The sequence below is a fragment of the Rhinoderma darwinii genome, chromosome 7 (genome assembly GCF_050947455.1).
Source record: "Rhinoderma darwinii isolate aRhiDar2 chromosome 7, aRhiDar2.hap1, whole genome shotgun sequence".
NCBI classification, from domain to species: Eukaryota; Metazoa; Chordata; class Amphibia; order Anura; family Rhinodermatidae; genus Rhinoderma; species Rhinoderma darwinii.
In genome coordinates, this window is record NC_134693.1 from 77,183,575 (window position 1) to 77,206,414 (window position 22,840).

Genomic DNA, 22,840 nt, shown 5'->3' on the forward strand with positions numbered 1-22,840 from the left:
CTGCTACTTTTGGCGCCGTGTCTTTTTTGCTCTCTCTTTTTTTAGTACCATTTTCGGGCCATTGCTCAAACCCCTTCTGGGTGGCTTGGATCCCGTTTTATGAGGAACTCTGTGCACCTATTGCCCTGCATGATTGGGGCATTCGTTCTGGAGACCCTCTGACACTGGCAGCCTTTGTTCTTACCGTCAACCAACATCCCGGTCTTCTTATCTACAACCAACACCCCTGTCATCATGATGGACTTCATTAGAGAGAGAGCTATCTCTCGGGATTGTCTCATTACACAACTTACAGCCACGGATTTCCACGAGGATCGGACTTTGCTTGTGAGTAACCTTACCAATATTGAGGAAATAAAGAAAATGAGTAATTTGTTCCTGCAATTGGAGGATGTATTGAAAGGGGAATCGTTTTTGAGTATTGACTGTCGTTTTCTGGACATTTATCTGTCAGAAAAAATAGCCCCTAGGGGCCTCAGGGTTTGTTTCAACACCCCTTACCTCAATGATACTGATTTTTGTACGGAATGGCTCAAAGTGCTGGAACAAAGCAATGCTGGGCTTATCAAATGTCTGCACAAAAAAAGATTAGGCATTTGTGCTGAGTTGTCAAAAACTATAAATGATTTAGGTGAGCAGCTGTGCTCTTTTTCCGATAGTCCGGATTACAAAAAATTGGAATTATCAACCATTGATCGCTTACATTTATTTGAAAAAGATACTATCACCAAAAAAATGAAAAAACTCAAAAGAGATAGAGATGATTATGCTAACAACAAAATGGGGGACTGGACCGCCAAACCCCTTCCTACTATACGCCCGCTTATGGACCTTTTTAAAAATAAAACCAATACCCCTCTTAGCAATTTATCATATTCCTGCAAACGCTCCAAACCCAAACATAGTTTAATTAGTGACGAAGCATTTAGGACTAAACAAAATATAAATCAAAATATGAACATACTCACCCCTGTAGCCAATTTGAACAAAGGTAATAGCGCAGGCAATCGCATTAGTTCGAATACAAAACCTATGGCCCCTGTTTGCAAGTCTAAACCAGTCCATATTTCTATCGGCCATTCGCTTTTTCAACATCCCAGTTCCACTAATCATGTAGACTCCCCGAATTTTAGTACTGTGAATACTGCAAATACGTTAATTAACAACGATTTGGGGCAAATACCCCAATATGCGTTCAAATCTGCCAATCTGGATGCCCATTTAAAATTATTCAACCTCATTCCTGATACTCCGCCCAACTTCACTCCTGATCTATCTTTCGAATCCCCCTCATTTAAGGATTCTATTGACATTGATGTTGCATCACCTCTCCCATCATCTTTATTAAACATTTCCTTACATGACAATCCGGTCCCTTTTGTTAGTCCACATACTGTATCATATCCACTTAACATTACCACGGATGGCTTAGAACCCATACTTGATAATACCCTAGCAACAGTCTCTTTTTTAGGACTTCCATCGCAGTTCACCAGACCCCCGATCACCCCGATTTCTCGATCACGAGACATCCTTCTGCCTATTATAAAAAGTCCAACATCCCAAACTATCACTGCCTTCTTTCCAAGAATACAAAAGACCACAATAAAAAGAAAACTGGAGGAAGAGTCAGAGGATGCAGAGGGGGCAGACACAAGCCTCCCCCTGCTTCCAAAAAAGCACAGACTGAAACAATAAAGCTTTTTAATTTATCTAAATATAATTTAAACACTTATGAGACTAGCTTACTCTCCAAGGGCCTTTCCTTTTGTCCCACTACCCCACCTGATGGTTTTGAAATTTTCATGGACCTTAATAGGTTCATGCGGAAACTTACTCTTTTGCGTCATTTTGCATTAACGCCTAAAACCTCTTCACCTGAGCCTGCACAGGCATCTGCCTCATCTCCCCATTTCCCTAAGTCTATCAGTGTTGATGTTCGCCCTAGGTCTTCATTCTATCCCCTCCACCACCGTGGACCGGCCCTTGAAACCTTCTACAATTTGGTCAGTAATGATCTCAAAACAATAGAACAACCTATATATTCTCTGGATAACCTTACGCAACTCGAGCGTATCTCATTTAAGAGTCTTCAAAAAAAACACCAAATTTTAATACGGTCTGCAGACAGGGGTGGTGGGATTATCATTCAGGACCGTCTGGATTACACCAATGAGGCCTATAGATTGCTGTCCGACACGAATTTTTATGAGAAATTACAGTTTAATCCAATACCCTCTTTCCAAATTAAATATAAAACTCTTATTGAAACGGCTTTTATTGATCAGATTTTAAATAAAAAAGAAAAATTATTTTTAACTGTTCCATTTCCCACTACTCCATTTCTTTACCATTTACCTAAGATTCATAAATCCCTATCTAATCCCCCTGGTAGATCCATCATATCAGGGATAGGGTCTTTGACCAGCAATCTGTCCCATTTTATAGATATTCATCTCCAAACACATGTGTCTAAATTACCGTCCTATTTTAAAGACTCGACTCATCTAATTAGAGAACTTTATCACTTGCAAACTATCCATGATTTTACGGACCTTTGGTTTTTGACAGCAGATGTGTCATCATTGTACACGAATATCCCACATGACCTTGGCATGCAAGCATCTCTAACCTATCTAACCTCTGATCTACGTTTCCCGAACAATCAGATTAACTTTTTAATGGACTGCTTCGATTTTATACTTAACCCCTTAAGGACGCAGCCTAGTTTTGGCCTTAAGGCTCAGAGCCCATTTTTCAAATCTGACATATTTCACTTTATGTGGTAATAACGTCAGAATGCTTAAACCTACCCAAGCGATTCTGAGATTGTTTTCTCGTGACACATTGGGCTTCATGTTCGTGGTCGATATATTCAGTGTTTATTGGTGAAAAATTGCAAAATTTAGAGAAAATTTTGAAAAAATTGCATTTTTCAGAATTTAAATGCATCTGCTTGTAAAACAGACGGTTATACCACCCAAAATAGTTACTAATTCACATTTCCCATATGTCTACTTTAGATTGGCATTGTTTTTTGAACATTCTTTTATTTTTCTTGGACGTTACAAGGCTTAGAACATAAACAGCAATTTCTCATATTTTTAAGAAAATTTCAAAAGCCTTTTTTTTAAGGTACCTCTTGAGTTCTGAAGTGGCTTTGTGGGGCCTATGTATTAGAAACCCTGATAAAACACCCCATTTTAAAAACTAGACCCCTCAAAGTATTCAAAACAGCATTTAGAAAGTATTTTAACCCTTCAGGCATTTCACAGGAATTAAAGCAAAGTGGAGGTGAAATTTGCAAATTTCATTTTTCTTGCTGAATTTCAATTCTATTCATTTTTTTTTCTGTAACACAGAAGGTTTTACCAGAGAAACACTACTAAATATGTATTGTCCAGATTCTGCAGTTTTTAGAAATGTCCCACATGTGGCCCTACTGCGCTCGTGGACTAAAACACAAGCCCTAGAAGCAAAGAAGCACCTAGTGCATTTTGAGTCCTCTTTTTTATTAGAATATATTTTAGGCAGCATGCCAGGTTTGAAGAGGTGTTGAGGTGCGAAAACAGTAGGAATCCCCCAATAGTGACCCCATTTTGGAAACTACACCCCTCAAGGAATTCATTTAGGGTTGTTGTTACCATTTTGACCGCACAGTTTTTTCACAGCACGTATTTGAATTGGGCTGTGAAATGAAAAAAATTTCATTTTTTCCAATAAAATGTCATTTGTGATCAAAATTTCTTATTTTCAGAGGGAACAAAATACCCCATTTTGTTGCCCAATTTGTCCTTAGTGTGGCAATACCCCATTTGTGGTGATAAACTGCCGTTTGGGCCCATGGGAGGGCTTAGAAGGAAAGGAGCGCTATATGTTTGTTGGAGTCCAGATTTTGTTGGATTGGTTTTCGGGTGCCATGTCACATTTGCAGAGCCTCAGAGGTATCAAAGCAATGGAAACCCACCAAAAGTGACCCCATTTTGGAAACTACACCCCTCAAGGAATTCATTTATGGTTGTTGTTAGCATTTTGACCACACAGTTTTTTCACAGCACCTATTTCAATTGGGCTGTGACATTAAAAAAATGAAATTTTTTCCAATAAGATGTAATTTTTTACCAAAATTTCTTATTTTCACAGGGAACAAAATACTCAATTTTGTTGCCCAATTTCTCCTGAGTGCATCAATACCCCATTTGTGGCAATAAACTGCTGTTTGGGCCCATGGGAGGCCTCAGAAGGGAAGGAGCGCTGTGTGTTCTTTGGAGTACAGATTTTGCTGGTTTGGTTTTCGGGTGCCATGTCGCATTTGCAGAGCCCCAGAGGTATCAAAGCAATGGAAACCCACCAGAAGTGACCCCATTTTGGAAACTACACCCCTCAAGGAATTCATTTATGGGTAATGTGACCATTTAGACTCCATAGTTTCTTCACAGAACTTATTTGAATTGGGCTGGGAATTAAAAAAAAATATATATTTTCCAATAATATGTCATTTTAGCTCAAAAATTCTTATTTTCACAAGAAATAAAATACTCCATTTCGTTGCCCAATTTGTCCTGAGTGCGGCAATACCCCATTTGTGGTGATAAACTGCCGTTTGGGCCCATGGGAGGGCTCAGAAGAAAAGGAGCGCTGTGTGTTCTTTGGAGTCCAGATTTTGCTGGATTGGTTTTCGGGTGCCATGTCACATTTGCAGAGCCCCAGAGGTATCAAAGCAATAGAAACCAACCACAAATGACCCCATTTTGGAAACTACACCCCTCAAGGAATTCATTTATAGGTGTTGTGACCATTTTGACCCCATAGTTTTTTCACAGAACTTATTTGAATTGGGCTGGGAATGAAAACAAAATTATTTTTTTCAAATAATATGTAGTTTTGGCTGAAAATTTCTTATTTTCACAAGAAACAAAATACCCCATTCTGTTGCGCAATTTGTTCTGAGTGCCGCAATACCCCATTTGTTGTGATAAACTGCCGTTTGGGCCCATAGGAGGGCTCAGAAGGAAAGGACCACCATTTGGCCTCCTGGGGATTTTCTAGTGCGAAGTCATGTATGCAGAAGCCCCTGAGGTACCAGTATAGTTGAAACCCGCAAGAAGTGACCCCGTTTTAAAAACTACACCCTTAAGGCATTCATCTAGAGGTGTAGTGAGTATTTTGACCGGAGACCTACACCCCATAAACTGTAATGTGGGTTCTCCCGGGTATGGCAATACCCTACATGTGGCTGTTATCAGCTGCCTGGACACACAGCAGGGCTCAGAGGGGAAAGACGAGGGGGGATAAGCTGTGTGGAGTGTATCAGGGTAAGTAAAATTGGGGTAAATTATAAACCAAGGGATGTATGATAAATTTTAAAACACTCTTTCATACAGAGCTCTGGTTATTCGGGACACGTGTCACATTGATATATTGTGTCATTTATTATCGCCCTCTTATAGCAGACTTTGCACCTCTTTTGACTTTTTCCCTTCTTGCCAGTTTGGGGAACTTCTCCTGGAAAGTGTTGCCCTGGTACGATGTGTGTGGCCTCGCTTCCAGAAGTACTGGGTGCCCCCCCTTCTTGGTCCCTAAAGATTAGGTTCTTGATAATCACCTCTTGAAATTCCAGGAAAGTTCCCGTCTGGCCTGCACATCGACGTAGCACGTACGCATTGTACAAAGCCATCTGTATGATGTGCACGGCCAGCTTCTTATACCACACCGCATAGCGCTGTAGGGCTTCAGGGCTTGATCTTACAAGTCCATCCCTCCCATGTACCTATTGTAGTCCAGGATGCAGTCTGGTTTGGGGGTGGCCTTTCCTTCATATATCCTAAGCCTGTAGGTATACCCTGATGCACTCTCACAGCTTATACATCTTCACGCCATACCTTGCCCTCTTACCCGGCAGGTACTCGCGGAATTGAACTCTCCCTTTAAAATGTACCAGGGACTCATCAATAGAAATACACTTCTCGGGGGTGTATGCTTGGGAAAACCGGGCACTGGAACGGTCTAATAGGGGTCTCCGTTTATACAAACGGTCAAAACTGGGGTCATCTCGGGGTGGGCACGGCTCATTATCAGTATAATGTAAGAAGCGAAGTATTGCCTCATTTATTTATTGTTTTAGGTTCCAGTTCAGTTCTAAAGTTGCTTTGAGGGGCCCATATATTAGAAACCCCTATGAAATACCCCAATTTAGAAACTAGACCCCTCAAAGTATTCACAACAGCATTTAGAAAGTTTATGAACCCTTTAGGTGTTTCACAAAAATTTAGAGCAAAGTAGAGGTGAAATGTACATTTTTTTTTGGTCAGAAAATCCTCTTTATACCATTTTTTTTATAACACAAAAGGATTTATCAGTGAAACGCAACTTAATACGTATTGCCCAGATTCTGCAGTTTTTAGAAATATCCCACATGTGGCCCTAGTGCGGTAATGGACTGAAACACCGGCCTCAGAAGCAAAGGCGCACCTAGTGGATTTTGAGGCCTCTTTTTTATTAGGCACCATGTCCGGTTTGAAGAGGTCTTGTGGTGCCAAAACATTGGGAACCCCCCAAAAGTGACCCCAATTTGGAAACTAGACCCCTTGAGGAATCCATTGTAGTTTTCTTGGGGTGCATGCGGCTTTTTGATCAGTTTTTATTCTATTTTTAGTTGGCGTGGTGACTAAAAAACAGCAATTCTACTATTGTTTTGTTTTTCTTTTTTTTTTACAGCGTTCACCGTGCGCTATAAATGACATATTCACTTTATTCTGTGGGGCGATACGATTACGGCGATACCAGATGTTTATAGTTTTTTTTTATGTCTTATGGCGTTTGCACAATAAAATACGTTTTGTAAACAATCATTCAGTTTTTGTGTTACCTTATTCTAAGAGCCATAACGTTTTTATTTTTCAATCAATAAAGCCGTGCGAGGACTTATTTTTTGCGTAACGAACTGTAGTTTCGATCAGTACCATTTTTAGGTACATGCGACTTTTTGATCTCTTTTTATTCCATTTTTTGGGAGGTGAAGTGACCAAAGAATTGTGATTGTGGTACAGTTTATTATTATTTTATTTTACGGCGTTCACCGTGCGGGATAAATAATGAAATAATTTTGTAGTTCAGGCCGTTACGGTACGGCCGTTGCGATACCAATTATGTATAGTTTATTTGTTTGTTTATATATTTTTATTAATAATAAAAGGACTGATAAGGGAAAAGGGGGGATTTTTACTTTTATTACTTTTAAATCTTTTATTTTCTTATTTTTACACATCTTTTTTTAACTTTTTTTTAACTTTATTACTTTGTCCCACTAGGGGACATGAGGGCAGGAGGCCCTGATCGTTATTCTAATACACTGCACTACATGCGTAGTGCAGTGTATTAGAACTGTCAGCTACTCACTGACAGCAAGCATAGTGGGTCCTGACGTTGTCAGGACCCACTAGGCTTCCGTCTATGGCATAGCCGGACGCCATTGTTTGGTGTCCGGTTGCCATAGTCACCATCGCCGGCCGCTATCGCGTAGCAGGCCGGCGATGGCAGCTTAACCCCTAAAAAGCCGCGATCTCTATAGAACGTGGCTTTTAAGGGGTTAATCAGCGGGGACACAGCGATCGGTCCCCGCTGTAGGAGCTGTGACAGCTGCTGAACAAGACAGCAGCGTCACAGCTCCTGTATGTGTCGGGAGGACGGCCGAAACGGCCGTTACTCCCGAGACGTACTATTACGTCATGGAGCGCGAACGATACAGCTGCCATGACGTAATAGTACGTCAAGGAGCGGGAAGGGGTTAATCATAATGTGTTCACATTTGAAGGTAAATTCTATAGACAGATAAAGGGCTGTGCCATGGGGTCGAGATTTGCCCCATCGTACGCCAACCTGTATATGGGGGCCTTTGAAGACTTTTACATTTACGGTAATCATAAATTTAAGGACAATATCATTTTTTACAAGCGGTATATTGATGATCTCTTTTTTATTATTAAAGGTGAGACAACTGTAATTTCGGATTTTGTTGAGCACCTCAATGACAATAATTATGGTATTTCTTTCACGCATATATCTCCCTTGAACGAATCGATTTTTTAGATCTCACAATTGAGAAAAATGGCCACCTTATTAGCACCAAAACGCATTTTAAAGGGGTTGACGTTAACAGTTATTTGAATTTTAAAAGTGCACATTACCAACCATGGTTAAAGAACGTACCCTTTGGCCAATTTAGGCGGATAAGAAAGAACTGTACCAACGATAAAGATTTCTCCACTGAATGCAATCTACTAAAAAGGAGGTTTAAACAAAAAAACTTCCCAATCAGCCTGATCATGGGAGCTGAATCTAGAGCGAAGGCACTGACGCAATTAGAGTGTATTAACCCTAGTGCTCGTGCTGCAGAGAAATCCACTGATTTTGATTGCAATTTTATTACTACTTTTAATAAAGGAAGTAAATTAATTAGTTCCACACTTTTTAAACATTGGCATATTCTTAAGAACGATCAATACATGAAAAGCATCCTCCCTACTAGGCCCAAGATCACGTACAGAAGGGCTAAAACACTGAGAAATTTAATTGCACCTAGCAAATTACAGAAAATTAATTATGATCCTCAGAAAGTAACATTAACCATTAATGGCTCATATCGCTGCGGCAAATCCAGATGTCTTTGTTGTTTGAATATTGCAAACAAAATAACTAATTTCACCTCTGTGAATACTAATGAAAGTTTCCCGATAAAAAAAATTCTTAACTGTGGTAGCGACTATGTAATCTACCTGCTACAATGCACATGTGATCGTCAATACGTGGGCCGTACTACTCAAACCCTCAGAAATAGGATTAACAAGCACAGATTTAATGTTAGGACTGGTTTTGAAAAACATAGTGTATCTCGCCATTGTGCCGCTCAACACAATTGTAATTTTGACACCATTACTGTAACTCCCATCGAGAGAATACCTATTGATATATCCAATAGGTTTACCAGACTAAAGCAAAGGGAAAACTTTTGGATATACAAACTGGGAACACTATATCCCAATGGTCTCAATGACATCACTGAGTCCGCATTGGACTAATGATGTCACATATTTGTAACTGTTGACCATGTCTCTAACCATCTTATTATACATCATGTTATTATCTTCTTATGATCAAAACATCTGTATGTTTGCATTATTACTACCACTAATTTCCCATCTTATATTAAACTTCTCCATAAGCGCTATTATCGTTATTATCGATATTATGTAACAGTTCTCTTTTTTCATGCAATTACGATGTAGTTATTAGTATGTGTCATGTTACCCTTGTTCTTATTTTAACATTTTATTCTATCTGTACAGCTATTTGTTTTATACGCCTTGATATTAATTATTTTTAAATAATTATTTTTGCCTTTTTACGTCCGAGATGGCGTTTGAACCCTCCCGGCCACCGTAGCTGTCATTGGCCTTCATGACTGTATTTTACGCTTTCTTTTAATACATTTTATTCACAGTATTTAATTCATGATTAGGCCTTTCATCTTTCCTTTTCAATTCTTCTAAATTTAAAGAGGCTCTGTCACCAGATTGTGCAACCCCTATCTGCTATTGCAGCAGATCGGCGCTGCAATGTAGATTACAGTAACGTTTTTATTTTTAAAAAACGAGCATTTTTGGCCAAGTTATGACCATTTTTGTAGTTATGCAAATGAGGCTTGCAAAAGTCCAAGTGGGTGTGTTTAAAAGTAAAAGTCCAAGTGGGCGTGTATTATGTGCGTACATCGGGGCGTTCTTAATACTTTTACTAGCTGGGCGCTCTGATGAGAAGTATCATCCACTTCTCTTCAGAACGCCCAGCTTCTGGCAGTGCAGATCTGTGACGTCACTCACAGGTCCTGCATCGTGTCGGACACATCGGCACCAGAGGCTTCAGTTGATTCTGCAGCAGCCTCGGCGTTAGCAGGTAAGTCAATGTAGCTACTTACCTGCAAACGCTGATGCTGCTGCAGAATCAACTGTAGCCTCTGGTGCCGATGTGTCCGACACGATGCAGGACCTGTGAGTGACGTCACAGCAGTGATCTGGCAGAAGCTGGGCGTTCTGAAGAGAAGTGGATGATACTTCTCATCAGAGCGCCCAGCTAGTAAAAGTATTAAAAACGCCCCGATGTACGCACATAATACACGCCCACTTGGACTTTTACTTTTAAACACGCCCACTTGGACTTTTGCAAGCCTCATTTGCATAACTACAAAAATGGTCATAACTTGGCCAAAAATGCTCGTTTTTTAAAAATAAAAACGTTACTGTAATCTACATTGCAGCGCCTATCTGCTGCAATAGCAGATAGGGGTTGCAAAATCTGGTGACAGAGCCTCTTTAAGTATGAATATAAGCCACTCACGCTTTGGTCAAACTCGCCCTGTTTCTTTGGCTGTTTTAGCATATACTTGCGCTCTGCGTTCCACCATGCGTACCATTACGCCTCACTTCCGGCACATTAGTGTTTGTGGTCTCCTTGGCAACGCTCCACCTTGCGTTTCATTGAGACCTTTGCACTTCTTCCGGCCTTTTTTGTTTACATGTTTCCTGGCAACGCCCGATTTGTCTTGTTTGTCCCTCAGGTAATTCGTCAATACTTTGGTCCCATTACTCCAATCTCTTAGTAACAACTGTATTCCCAGTATGCTTGTTCATCTTCCATTTATATGATGAACTGGCAACCCTTTTTATTTCGGCTGCGCGATGCATTGTTTTGTAATACATTTGCGTTCTGAATATTTAGCTTATCATCGGTTTATCTATCTAAAGTATATTTGTTATCCCATTTTTTATTGTTTATTACGTATTACTTTATTTCTCATTATGTATTGCTTTTGTTCTGTTTGTTTACTAATTTTACAATTGCTGAACTCTGACCTGCAGTTTTTGGCGGTTTTTGACCAGGAGGCTGGTCTGAACTGGTCCAATCATTTTGTCATTTACTTTGTGCTAGTGTGTATATATACATGTGTTATTTATCTCTTTGACATGCCTGATGAAGACGCCAGTCCGGCGTCGAAACGCGTAGCATCCCCTTGTTGTTATTATTTATTAAACCGTTATTCTATACAAGCAGCGCCGTTTTTCCAGTTTTTGCAATTTTATTTCTATCACATTGGCATCTCCATGGGAGTTTGCGTTGGGATTGGCAGCAGCTTCATACAAATTACACGCCGGTAATTTGCAACTTTGCAGGTGAGCATTTATGTACCGTTTTTGCTCCCTTATCTATTGATTCCGCTACTTTTGGCGCCGTGTCTTTTTTGCTCTCTCTTTTTTTATGTTCCATCTAGTGACAGATATAGCTTAGGAAACTTTTTATTGGAATAAAATTTGTGATTTCTAGCTTTTAAAATGGAAATGTAACTTACGTCATTGTTGCCCCTGGATCAGCAGTCATTTGATTTGTAATGAATACAGCAACATTGTACTCTAAAGAATGAAAAAGCTAAATTAGATTTTAAATGTAGCAAAGACTTATTTTAGATGGTCTTAGTCCTCATGCATATGGCAGAAACATCTACACGTAGCATGTACAGCAATGCATGTTACTTTAGTACAGTGTGCGCTGCCATAAAAGCTTTGACTGATGCGGGGGCATAGCTAGGGGGGGGCAGGCGGTGCATGTGCCCGGCGGGTGCAACTAGGAGAGAAGCTAGGGGGATGCCGGGCCAGGCTGACATACAATTGAATACTCCTCCTGGAGCGGAATCCCCCCTGACGTCACCATCCATATATGGACAGTGACATCAGGGGCTCGTTCAGGAGAGGTACCGTCCCGGATTCCGGGTGGTGCCCGCTTTCATGGGCGGCGGGGGTATGTCCCGCTTTCAACTGTATCTGCGTCCTCAGGACCTCAGCTATGCCTGGGCAAGCCCTTGACTTCACTGTCTATATATGGACAGTGACGTCAGTGGCTCCTCTTAGTTGCCTCCATCTATTGGGGCAGCTATCGGGGCTTGTACTGTATGGGGGAAGCTATAGGGGCATTATACTATATGGGGCAGCTATGGGAACATTAAACTGTATAAGGGCATGATACTGTATGGGGGCAGCTATGTTGGCATTATGCTGAATGGGTGCAGCTATAGGGGCCTTATGCTGTATGGGAGTAGCTATTGAGCATTATGATGTATGGAGGAATTTGTTTGGGCCTTATACTGCATGGGGCATCTGTGAGGTCTTTATACTGTATGGGTGCATCTATGGGGGCATTATACTGTATGGTGGCAGCTATAGTGGCATTATACTGTATGGTAGCAGCATATATTTATACTGTGTGGGAGGCACTATGGGAGCATGATACTGTGTGGGCTGAACCTGGTGTGTATGGGCGAGGATTGGGTGGCATTAGAGACGTGGCTTAAAAGAAAAAAAATTCTACATGCGCCGCATCGGTTGTCCCACTTTCTGATACTTGGAAGTTGGGAGGTATGGAGGAATCACCGGCCGGATCGTTGCTCTTCCCGGGGATTCCGCTCCTGGAGAAGCCCCTGATATCACTATCCATATATAGACAGTGACGTCAGGGGCTCCTCTAGGGAGCCCCAATGGTGCTATGTACAGGGACGGGGGTGTAGTGCTATCTACGGCTATGTTCACACGGGGTATTTTGCCGAGTTTTTTTACGCGGAAACCGCGTCGCAAAACTCGGCAGAAACGGCCCGAGAACGCCTCCCATTGATTTCAATGGGAGGCATCGGCGTCTTTTTCCCGCGAGCAGTAAAACTGCCTCGCGGGAAAAAGAAGCGACATGCCCTATCTTCGGGCGCTTCCGCCTCCGACCTCCCATTGACTTCAATGGGAGGCAGGAGAAAGCGTATTTCTCGCTGTTTTATGCCCGCGGCGCTCAATGGCCGCGGGCGAAAAACGGCGCGATAATTGCCGCGAAAATCGGCGTGCAGGGAGAGGAATATCTGCCTCAAAGTTCCAAACAGAATTTTGAGGCAGATATTCCTCCCCCAAAATACTCTGTGTGAACATAGCCTACAGAAGGGTGTGTGTTGCATCTACAAGATGTCACTATATAGTCTCAATAGCCTCAGTTGTTCTTTTAATTTAGTGTTAGGTTAACTCCCTTATATAACAATATTGATTGTAAAATGTACAAATGGTTTTATTTGTTTTACAGGCGGGGGGCTGTATGGTACTATATCTAGAGGGGGCTATATGGCACTATCTCTAGTGGGGCTATATGGCACTATCTCTAGCGGGGGCTGTATGGCCCGAACTACAGTCGAGGGTTTTATGTCAGTATCTACAGTCGGGGGATGTATGGCAGTATCTACAGGGGGGCTGTATGCAGTATCTACAGGGGGGCTGTATGGCAGTATCTACACGGGGGGCTGTATGGCACTATCTATAGTGGGGGGTTGTATGTCAGTATCTACTTGGGAGCTGTATGGCACTATCTACAGAGGGGAGGTGGTGGCGCTATCTACAGGGGGGCTCTATGGCGCTATCTACAAGGCGGGCACTATCTACAAGGAGGGTTATAAACTGTCTACAGGGGGACTGTATAGCACTGTACAGGGGGCTGTATGGTAGAATCTGCGGTGGGCAGTATCTATAGGGGGGGCCTGTGTGTGGCACCCAAGTGAGGGGGGGGCAGTCAATAGTTTGCTATGGGGCCCATTCTTTCCTAGTTACGCCCCTGGCTGTGTGCATGCTCAATATATATGGCCATACTCATGTATTCTGTACATAAAAACACACAGCACTTGGCAAACTGCTTGAATAACAAGATTATAGTCAGTAATTGTTTAGCAAACTAAATTCTCACCTTCAGAAATTTTCTGAAGTCTGGACAACATCTGAGCTAGTTTCTGCTGTCTTTCAGCCAGCTCTCCACGTCCACTGAAATCCACTCGGAAGAGAGCCATTATAGAATCAATAATCTAATAAGATCAGGAAATAAATCACAGACTGAACACTGCATGCCATTAAGGCCTTATACACACGTACGTGTTATACGTCCGTGCTACGCGCGTGATTTTCACGCTCGTCGCACGGACCTATGTTAATGAATGGGGCCGTTCAGACTATCAGTGAATTTCACGCAGCGTATATGCGTTGTGTAAAACTCACGACATGTCCTATATTTGGCCGTGTTCGCGCAGCACGCACCCATTGAAGTCAATGGGTGCGCGCAAATCGAGCACGACACACGGAAGCACTTCCGGGTGCCGCGCGTGATGCGCGCTACAGTAGTAAAATAAATTAATGAAAACAGAACAGCACGTTTGTAAACATAATGATGCCGGCTGCGCGAAAATCACGCAGCTGCGCACCATATGCTGATGCCACACGGACCTTTTGCGCGCGCAAAATGCAGCATTTTTTGTGCGCGCAAAACGGACATGTCCGTGTGAATAAGGCCTAAAAATTTGTATTTTATAAAAACTAGCAATTAAATGTACATCACATATGACTACACTTCTGTACTCTAGGAACTAGTGTCAAAAAACTGTTGCACAATGGTAAGCAATAGCAATGTATGATCCCAAATTCATGCAGTGTAAGTGGAAAAAGCTATCAGGCTGGGTTTGCATATAGCATAAATACTGCTGAATTTTCGCAACAGAATTCTGTGCGGATATTCCGCAACATTTAGCATCAAAGTGAATGAGATTTAGAAAATCTCATGCCCACGCAGCGGGGAAAAAACGCACAAAAGTTGTGCGGAAAGGGTTCTGCAGTTGTTTTGGGCGTAGATGCAGCGTGTTTTGCCCATAGACTTAAATGGGGAGCAGAAACAGATTTACGTTGTTAAGTTTTTTACAGCGTTTACGCAGCAGAAATGCAGTAAAAAGAGCTGGAAATCTGCAGGTGCACATATACATATATATTGCTATAACCAATGTTTAACACTAAATTCGCAGGTAAACTCGCTGTGGAAAAAAAACAGCGTTTCCGCAGCAATATGAGCAGAAAAAAACAGCGTTTTTCTAGAGATTCTGCTGCAGATTTTCTGTTGCAGACACGTTTTTTGATGCGGAAACAGTTTTTTTCCCGCGAGCGTTTCTTCGGGCGTTTACGTCTCTGACTTCTCATTGACATCAATGGGAGGAAGAGAAAGCGTATTTCTCTGCGTTTTTTGCCCGCGGCGCTCAATGGCCGCGAAAATCGGCGTGCAGACAGAGCAAAATCTGCCTCAAAATTCCAAACGGAATTTTGAGACAGATTTTCTGCCTGCAAAAAACTCAGTGTGAACCCAACCTTAGGCCTTTCTTTATGTATTTGTTCAGTTTAGGTTCCGTTCCAGGTTTTGGCTTAGAAAATGTATGCAAAATCTGCAGCAAATCTGTGGGACCCCAACCTTACTCTTTAAAATGAATGGTGGATACAGAAATTGCAAAGCAGTCTGAAAATCATGGTCATGTGGCCTCTACTGCACCTCAGAATGCTTCTGATTTCATATAGAGGTGTTTATGTTGGATTTAGTATGAATTCTACAGAAAATAAATTGTGGTATATACGACTTAGTGCACTGCTGTATAGGCTCCGTACACAGAGCTCTGCCGCGTGCATAAGCCCTAAAGGGTTTGCCTATCCCTGAATGAGTCTTTAGTCTGGAGTTTGTACAGTTGTTCACTTCTGCTAAACAGTGTGAGGTCAAATGACAAGGCAGTCAGCTGTCAGATTAAAGAGGCAGCAATATTATGTATTCGAAGGGTATGTTCACATGGTTTATTTTTGGCCGTAAACGGGTGAAAAACGGATGAAAATTCAGAAGCAGAACGCCTCCAAACATCCGCCTATTTATTTCAATGGGAAAAACGGCGTTCTGTTCCGACGGGGCATTTTTTTACACTCCCGTTTTGAAAAACGGGTGTGTTAAAATACGCCCACGAAAAAGGAGTGCATGTCACTTCTTGAGACCTTTTTGGAGCCGTTTTTCATTGACTCTTCAGCTCCAAAAACTTCTGGAAAAAAAACGCAGCGAAAAACACGAGTTTGAATAAAAAACGGCTGAAAATCAGGAGCTGTTTCCCTTAAAAACAGCTCTGTACTTTCAGAAGTTTTTTGCTAAGCGTGTGAACATACCCGAAGAGGAATGAACAGGGGAGGGACCCCTAATATTTTTTCTTAAAGCCAGGGCTACATCTAGACTTTTTGTATTGCTTCTGCTTACTTTTAACTCTTCAGCTGCAGTCCACAAGTTTGCACACAACTCAATGTTTTCATTTGGACTGCATCTGTACCGTCAATAGCTAAAATCAATCAGCAGAATCAATCAGTCTAGGTGTAGCCCTGGCCTTAAGGGGGGATTCACACGAACGTGTATTGGGTCCGTGCGGGCCGCGTGGTTTTCACGCGCCACGCACAGACCAATACAAGTCTATGGGGCAGTACAGACAGTCCGTGCTTTTTGCGCAGCGTTTGTCCGCTGCGCAAAAAGCGTGACATGCTCAATATCTCCGCGTATTTCGCGCATCACGCACCCATTGAAGTCACTCATTGAAGCACTTCCGTGCGAACCGACTGTTTCGCGCACCAGCTGTCAAAAGGATGAATGTAAACAGAAAAGCACCACGTGCTTTTCTGTTTCCAAACATCCAAACGGAGTGTCTTTGAGATGAGCTAACCCGGACAACCGAACTGAACTTCACCGGGTTCGGCCGAACTCGTTTTGGCCGAACCCGGCAAAAAAATTTCCGGTACGCGACGTCAGGAGATAGTCACTGTCCTGGGTGCTGAAAGAGTTAAACTGTTTCAGCACCCTGGACAGTGACTTCCGATCCCAATATACATGAACGTGTAAAAAAAAAAAGAAGTTCTGACTTACCGATAACTCCCGGCTTCTTCCTCCAGTCTGACCTCCCGGGATGACAATTCAGTCCAAGTGACAGCTCCAGCCAATCACAGGCCAAGCACAGGCTGCAGCGGTCACATGGACTGCCGCGTCATCCAGGGAGGTGGGGCCCGATGTCAAGAGAGGCGCGTCACCAAGGACGCGTCACCAAGGCAACGGCCGGGAGGGAAGTTCTCGGTAATTACGAACTTTTTCTTTTTTTTTAACAGGTTTCTCGATATTGTGATCGGCATTCACTGTCAAGGGTGCTGAAAGAGTTACTGCCGATCAGTTAACTCTTTCAGCACCCTGGACAGTGACTGACGTCAACTAGACTCATCTCTATGATGGCGGCTGCGCGAAAATCACGCAGCCGCGCATCATACACGGATGACACACGCAGCTGTCAAGTGGTTTTTGCGCGCGCAAAATGCCACGTTTTTTGCGCGCCCAAAAACGCAACGTTCGTCTGAATCAGCCCTAAAACCCAGATAAATTCAGGAGAAGCCAGCTGTAAGTTAAAGGAAGTAACCTTCATGTGCAAAATATATTTAATATATCGTTCCAATATGATTGGCTCAAAAACATTAGCATTGTTACAGCAGATGCTGTTTAAAGTGTTACTATAATCTTACATGGAGTGTGGAGAGATGCAGGTAGTACAATGGATGGTAGAGTTGCCGAGGCAACTGTACGACGACTAATGATTCTCGTGCATGGATCTTCATCTATAATCAAAGTGACCTTTGAAAAGGAATGTATTGTGAGAAAATGACCTATTGTTTAGGTCTTGTTCACATGGGGTGGATACGCTGCGTAAAAGCAGCGTATCCGCACTTTGCGCCGCAGGGAATTCCGGGCGAAAAAGCGCACCAAGCTGTGGTGCAGTTTTTCACTTCGAATGTCTGCTGCGGAAAACTGCTGCATACGGCCTGCCTCTTGGGATGACGTTTCAGCGGCGGTCACATGGAATGAAGCGTCATCCCAGGAGGCCCGCCCTCTGACATCATCCAAGCCGGCCTCCTGGGATGATGTTTCATCCATGTGACCGCCACTACAGCCTGTGATGGGCTGTAGCGGCGGTCACCCGGGATGAAGCGTCATCTTAGGAGGCTGGCTTGGTGGAAGAAATACAGACCCCTAGGTAAGTATAGTAGGGTTTTTTTTATTCAGAGTTGCGCTTTTGCAGCGGAATCGCTGCGAACCCACCAACAAAGAAAGCAACAACTGCTATTTGTTGCGGGATTTACCTCCCAATTGAACTCAATGGGGAAAACCTGCAACAAAGCAGTATTTACGCAAATACAATTGACATGCTGCGGAATAAAATTCCGCACCGCAGGTCAATTTCTGAGCTTTTTTCCCACCCAGTATTTATGTAGCGTGTTGATGAGAATTGTTTTATCTCATCCACTTTGCTGCTACTTTATTTGCTGTGGATTTTCAGCAACAAATTCTGTTGCGGAAAACCCTCAGTATTTACGCAACATGTGAACTGATACTTAGAAGTAAAACATTTTGATCGGTGGGGGTCCAGGCAGTGTTCACTCTCCTAGAAATGTGAAGCCATCTACAGCTAATGAGGATAGTCGATCACAGCCAAAGAGGCAGAGTGCTCGGATGAGCACTTAGGTACCTTTGTTTGAGTGATAGGTGAGGGTGTCAGCACCTGGACCCCCACCGATCCAAAACTTATGGCAGGTCTCTATGGTATATCAAAAGTTTTGTGAAAGTGCAGTTACTCTTAGTTACTCTAAAAAAAATTAAACATGTTACTATTTATTAAATCCTGAAATATTGCAGTTTTAACACTGACTAGAACCTCACAATGGAATGATACACAAGATCACACCATTAACAAATGGTGATAGGGACAGCTTACCTCCTCTCCCTCCATGCACAGTGACCTCTGCACATTTCACAGAGCATGCACTAAAACTCTCCTTCTGACTAAGGTTTCCTATATCGATGATGTGCTGTAAAGAAAATCTCAGGACACAGATACAGTTGAACTCAATTCTGAAGCAGGGAACCATCAGCTCCCTGCATCAGAATTAGTTCATAGCGGAGGAGCAGAGCTCGCCGAGGACTTTAAGTGCTGTGCTCTGGGAAGCCCTTGACGTTACTGTCCATATATGGACAGTGACGTCAGTGGCTACTCCTTAAGCGGAATCCCCGTTGCCGAAGATCTGGCTGGCATTACCCTCCTAGAGGAAACCCCTGAGGTCACTGTCCATATATATGGATATTGACATCAGGGGCTCCTCCGGGAGTGGAATCCTCGGCTACAGTTGGCAACGGGGATTCCACTCAAGGAGTAGCCACTGATGTCACTGTCCATATATCAAGTGCTTCTCCAAGCACATCGCTTAAAGTAGCGCTGTGCCTGGGGAGTCCTCAGCTCCCTCTACTCTGAACTAATTCTGAAGCAGGGAGATGATGGTTCCCTTCTTCAGAATTAGTGGCTACTCCTTGAGCGGAATCCCCGTTGCTGATGATCTGACTGGGAATTCTGCTCTTAGAAGAAACCCCTGAGGCCACTGTCCATATATGGAGAGTGACATCAGAGCTTCCCTCTAGGAGCGGAATCCCTGGACTATTCTCTGGCTGGGGATTCCGTTCCTAGAGGGACTCCCAATGGCGCTATGTACAGGGGGTGGCGCTATCTTCAAGGGTGTGTGGCACTATCTATATGGAAACTGTGGCACTATATATGGGAACTATCTACAGGGGACACTGCATCGTAATGTACGCTAAGGGCAGCTAAGGAGGCATTATGCTGTATGGGGGAAATTTGTTTGGGCATTATACTGCATGGGGGCATCTGTGTAGTCATTATACTGTGTGGGGGCATCTGCATTGGCTTCATACTGTATGGGTGCATCTATGGGGGCATTATACTGTATGGTGGCAGCTAGGGGGGCATTATACTGTGTGGAGGCAGCCATTTGATATTATACTGTGTGGGAGGCACTATGAGTGCATGATACTGTGTGGGCTGAACCGGGTGTGTATTGGTGGGATTGGATGGGATTTACAGGCGTGGCTTAAAATAAAAAAATTTGCATCGGTTGTCCCTCTTTGTGATCCTTGAAAGTTGGGCGGTATGGTACAGTAGGTCACACAAGAAGGAGATAAACACCAGGAGCATGGTCATGTGATTACATGTGAGACTGGCTTATAGAGCCAGCATATTAATGATGAATCTAACTGCAGTTAAACAATTTTACACACAATTTTTAAAGATTTAAACAAAAAAAAAAACACATTTGTATGTTCTTCTTGTATTTGCATGGGTTTCCTCCGGGTACTCTGTGTAACATACTTACCATGCTGCGATCCAGTGCCATTTTTCTCTATCGGCTGCCGCCGCAATGAGTATCTTGGCAGGACTGACACACCAGTCTGACCAGTCAGAATGCTGACGACAAGTGTTAGTTAATGTTGTTACTTTTTCCTACCCGCTTTAGCTACTACTTGAGCTAGTATCTGTCACGATCTAGGGGTATGTGGACCCACTAGGCTGCTCCGCTGTAGCGGAGAGGCAGCTGGCCAAGTCACAGTAGGTTGCGCCAGACGTGGCGGATGACAACGAGTGCAGTAGGTTGCGCCAGATGTGGTGGATGACAATGGGTATAGTATGACTCCAATCACTAAACAGGCTCAGGAACAATAACACAGCACAGGATACAGGCTACAGGTAGCAGGGCACGGGAACACTAGAACGGGACAACACTAAGGAACCATATGCAAGACTAAAATGGGAATTACAAACAATGCTGAGACAAGGATCAGAAGGGCAGGGTCCGTTTTATAGTTCAGGGTGATCTGGGAATAATAAATTATTTACATATGCGCGTGCTGGCCCTTTAAGGCCAGGAACCAGTGCGCGCGCCCTCTAGTGAGCACTACGGGAGAGAGTGGACGTATGTGCCAGCGTCCCTGGGAGAAAGATGCTGGCAGAAAGAGGACGATCTGCGGGAGGCAGGTAAGTGGAAGTCGCGGTCCGTGACAGTAACAGTACCCCGCCCCTTACGCCCTCTCTTCTTGGGTCCAGAGCGAGAGAGGAATTTTTTATTGAGGGTAGGGGCATTGATGTTCTCCTCTGGCTCCCAGGATCTCTCCTCAGGACCAAACCAACTCCAGTCCACCAAATAGAGAGTCCTTCCTCCTATCCTCTTGCAGTCCAGTATCTCCTTCACCTCAAAAACATCAGATAAACCGCTGCCAGCAACCACAGGACCAGGAGTCTTACTGTAGCGGTTCAGGACCACAGGTTTAAGGAGGGACACGTGGAAACAGTCGGGAATCTTGAGCGTAGGAGGCAACCGAAGATTATAGGATACAGGGTTTACCCTTTGCAGGAGTTCGAAAGGACCGAGGGACCTAGGAGCGAATTTGTGAGAAGGCATCTTGAGTCTAATGTTTCATGAGGACAGCCAGACTTTGACTGCAGGAGAGAATTGAGGAGGAACTTTTCTTTTTTTGTCAGCATGCTTTTTCATGCGGGCCACAGACTGGAGAATGGCAGCTTTCGGTATATTCATGGCTGGCACTGGAAGGGGAACTTGAGGATGCTGATTGTGCACAATGTAGAAGAGACATGTAGTAGAAGACTCACTATTGTGATTGTTGTATGAGAATTCTGGCCAAGGCAGAAGTTGTACCCAATTGTCATGTTGGGCGGAAGCAAAATAACCAAGATAGTTCTCCAAAATTTGATTGGTCCTCTCGACCTGGCCACTGCACTGTGGGTGGTAGGCGGAGAAGTCCAACTTAACATCTAGCAGGTTGCACAGGGCTCTCAAGAACTTGGACGTGAACTGCACACCCCGATCCGTGGACAACAAATCACAGCGATCACATGCATTTCTGCGTATAAAACAGTGTGCACGTGATCGCGTGCACACAGCTCTATGCCCTGGCTGTTACCAACAGCTCTGGGCACTGGGCAGAGTATCAGGGACCAATCTGATGGTCCCTGAACATGTGGTCGCTGTGAAAACCTATCACAGCGACCACAATGGTTTTATTTTTACTTTTCTGGCAGTAAATCTCCTGCCTCTTTTCTTCTCCTCAAACATTGTTTCAGTTTAAGGAGAAGAAGAGACTCGAGAGAATTGCTGCCAGAAGAATACAGTGAAAAAAAATACAGTTACACTATAAAACATTCTCTGTATAGATAGATTTCTATCTATCTATACAATCTATCTATCTATCCATCTATCTTTTTTTCTATCTATCTATCTATCTATCTATCTATCTATCTATCTATCTATCTATCTATCTACCTTTCTTTCTTTTATTCTATTAGAATAGGCAGGTAGGGAGTATATAATTATATATATATATCCACATATATATAATATATATAGCAATAGCGGTTTATTTTTTTGTTAGCGGTAGTGTAGATCTATATACCAGTTAGTTTGTGTTTTTTATTAAAAAAAAATAAAAAAATTGGTTTAGTTAGTGTTAGTGACGTTATGGCGAGGAAGTTGTTTAGCGCCGAGGAGGCATACGCCATGCTGTGGTCTGAGTCGGAGACCGCATCAGAGATGTCGTCAGAGATGGAACCTGTTTTGGGCAGTGACGATGACAGCGTCACTTCAGGTTCATCTTCAGGGGACGTTGTCCCTGATGCAGTTGAAACTGCAGAACATGAAAGCGCAGGGCCAAGTAGCGCTGTGGCACGGGACAGCCTGGTCCCTCCAGTCCAGGCTCTTGTATGGGCACCTGCCCCATCTTTTGGGCCTAGAATCCACGGATTTACTGCCACTCCTGGCATAACCGTGGACAATACAAATTTTGTCCAAATGGATTACTTCCATTTATTTATAACGGACGACATCCTAAATCAGATTGTCCACGAAACAAATTTATATGCCACTCAATATATAAGGCAGAAACCTTCATCCACCCATGCCAGAGATTGGACGCCCACCAATTTGCAGGAATGAAAAATTTTATTGGGGCTCACCCTAAATATGGGTATTGTCAAAAAGCCCTCCATTAGGTC

At 43.1% G+C, this 22,840-nt stretch overlaps 1 protein-coding gene across 6 annotated transcripts in view; it reads right to left on the bottom strand.

Annotated features, from left to right (window-relative positions):
• Positions 1 to 22,840, bottom strand: part of DMC1 (DNA meiotic recombinase 1) — a 408,015-nt gene that overhangs the window by 106,382 nt on the left and 278,793 nt on the right. For all 6 annotated transcript variants that reach the window (XM_075833569.1, XM_075833573.1, XM_075833572.1 and 3 more), the window contains 2 exons: positions 13,810 to 13,924; positions 11,399 to 11,459 (listed from right to left, as the gene is read on the bottom strand). In XM_075833569.1, coding sequence (XP_075689684.1) covers positions 11,399 to 11,459; positions 13,810 to 13,924 — 176 coding nt within the window. The remainder of the gene's footprint in view (positions 1 to 11,398; positions 11,460 to 13,809; positions 13,925 to 22,840) is intronic.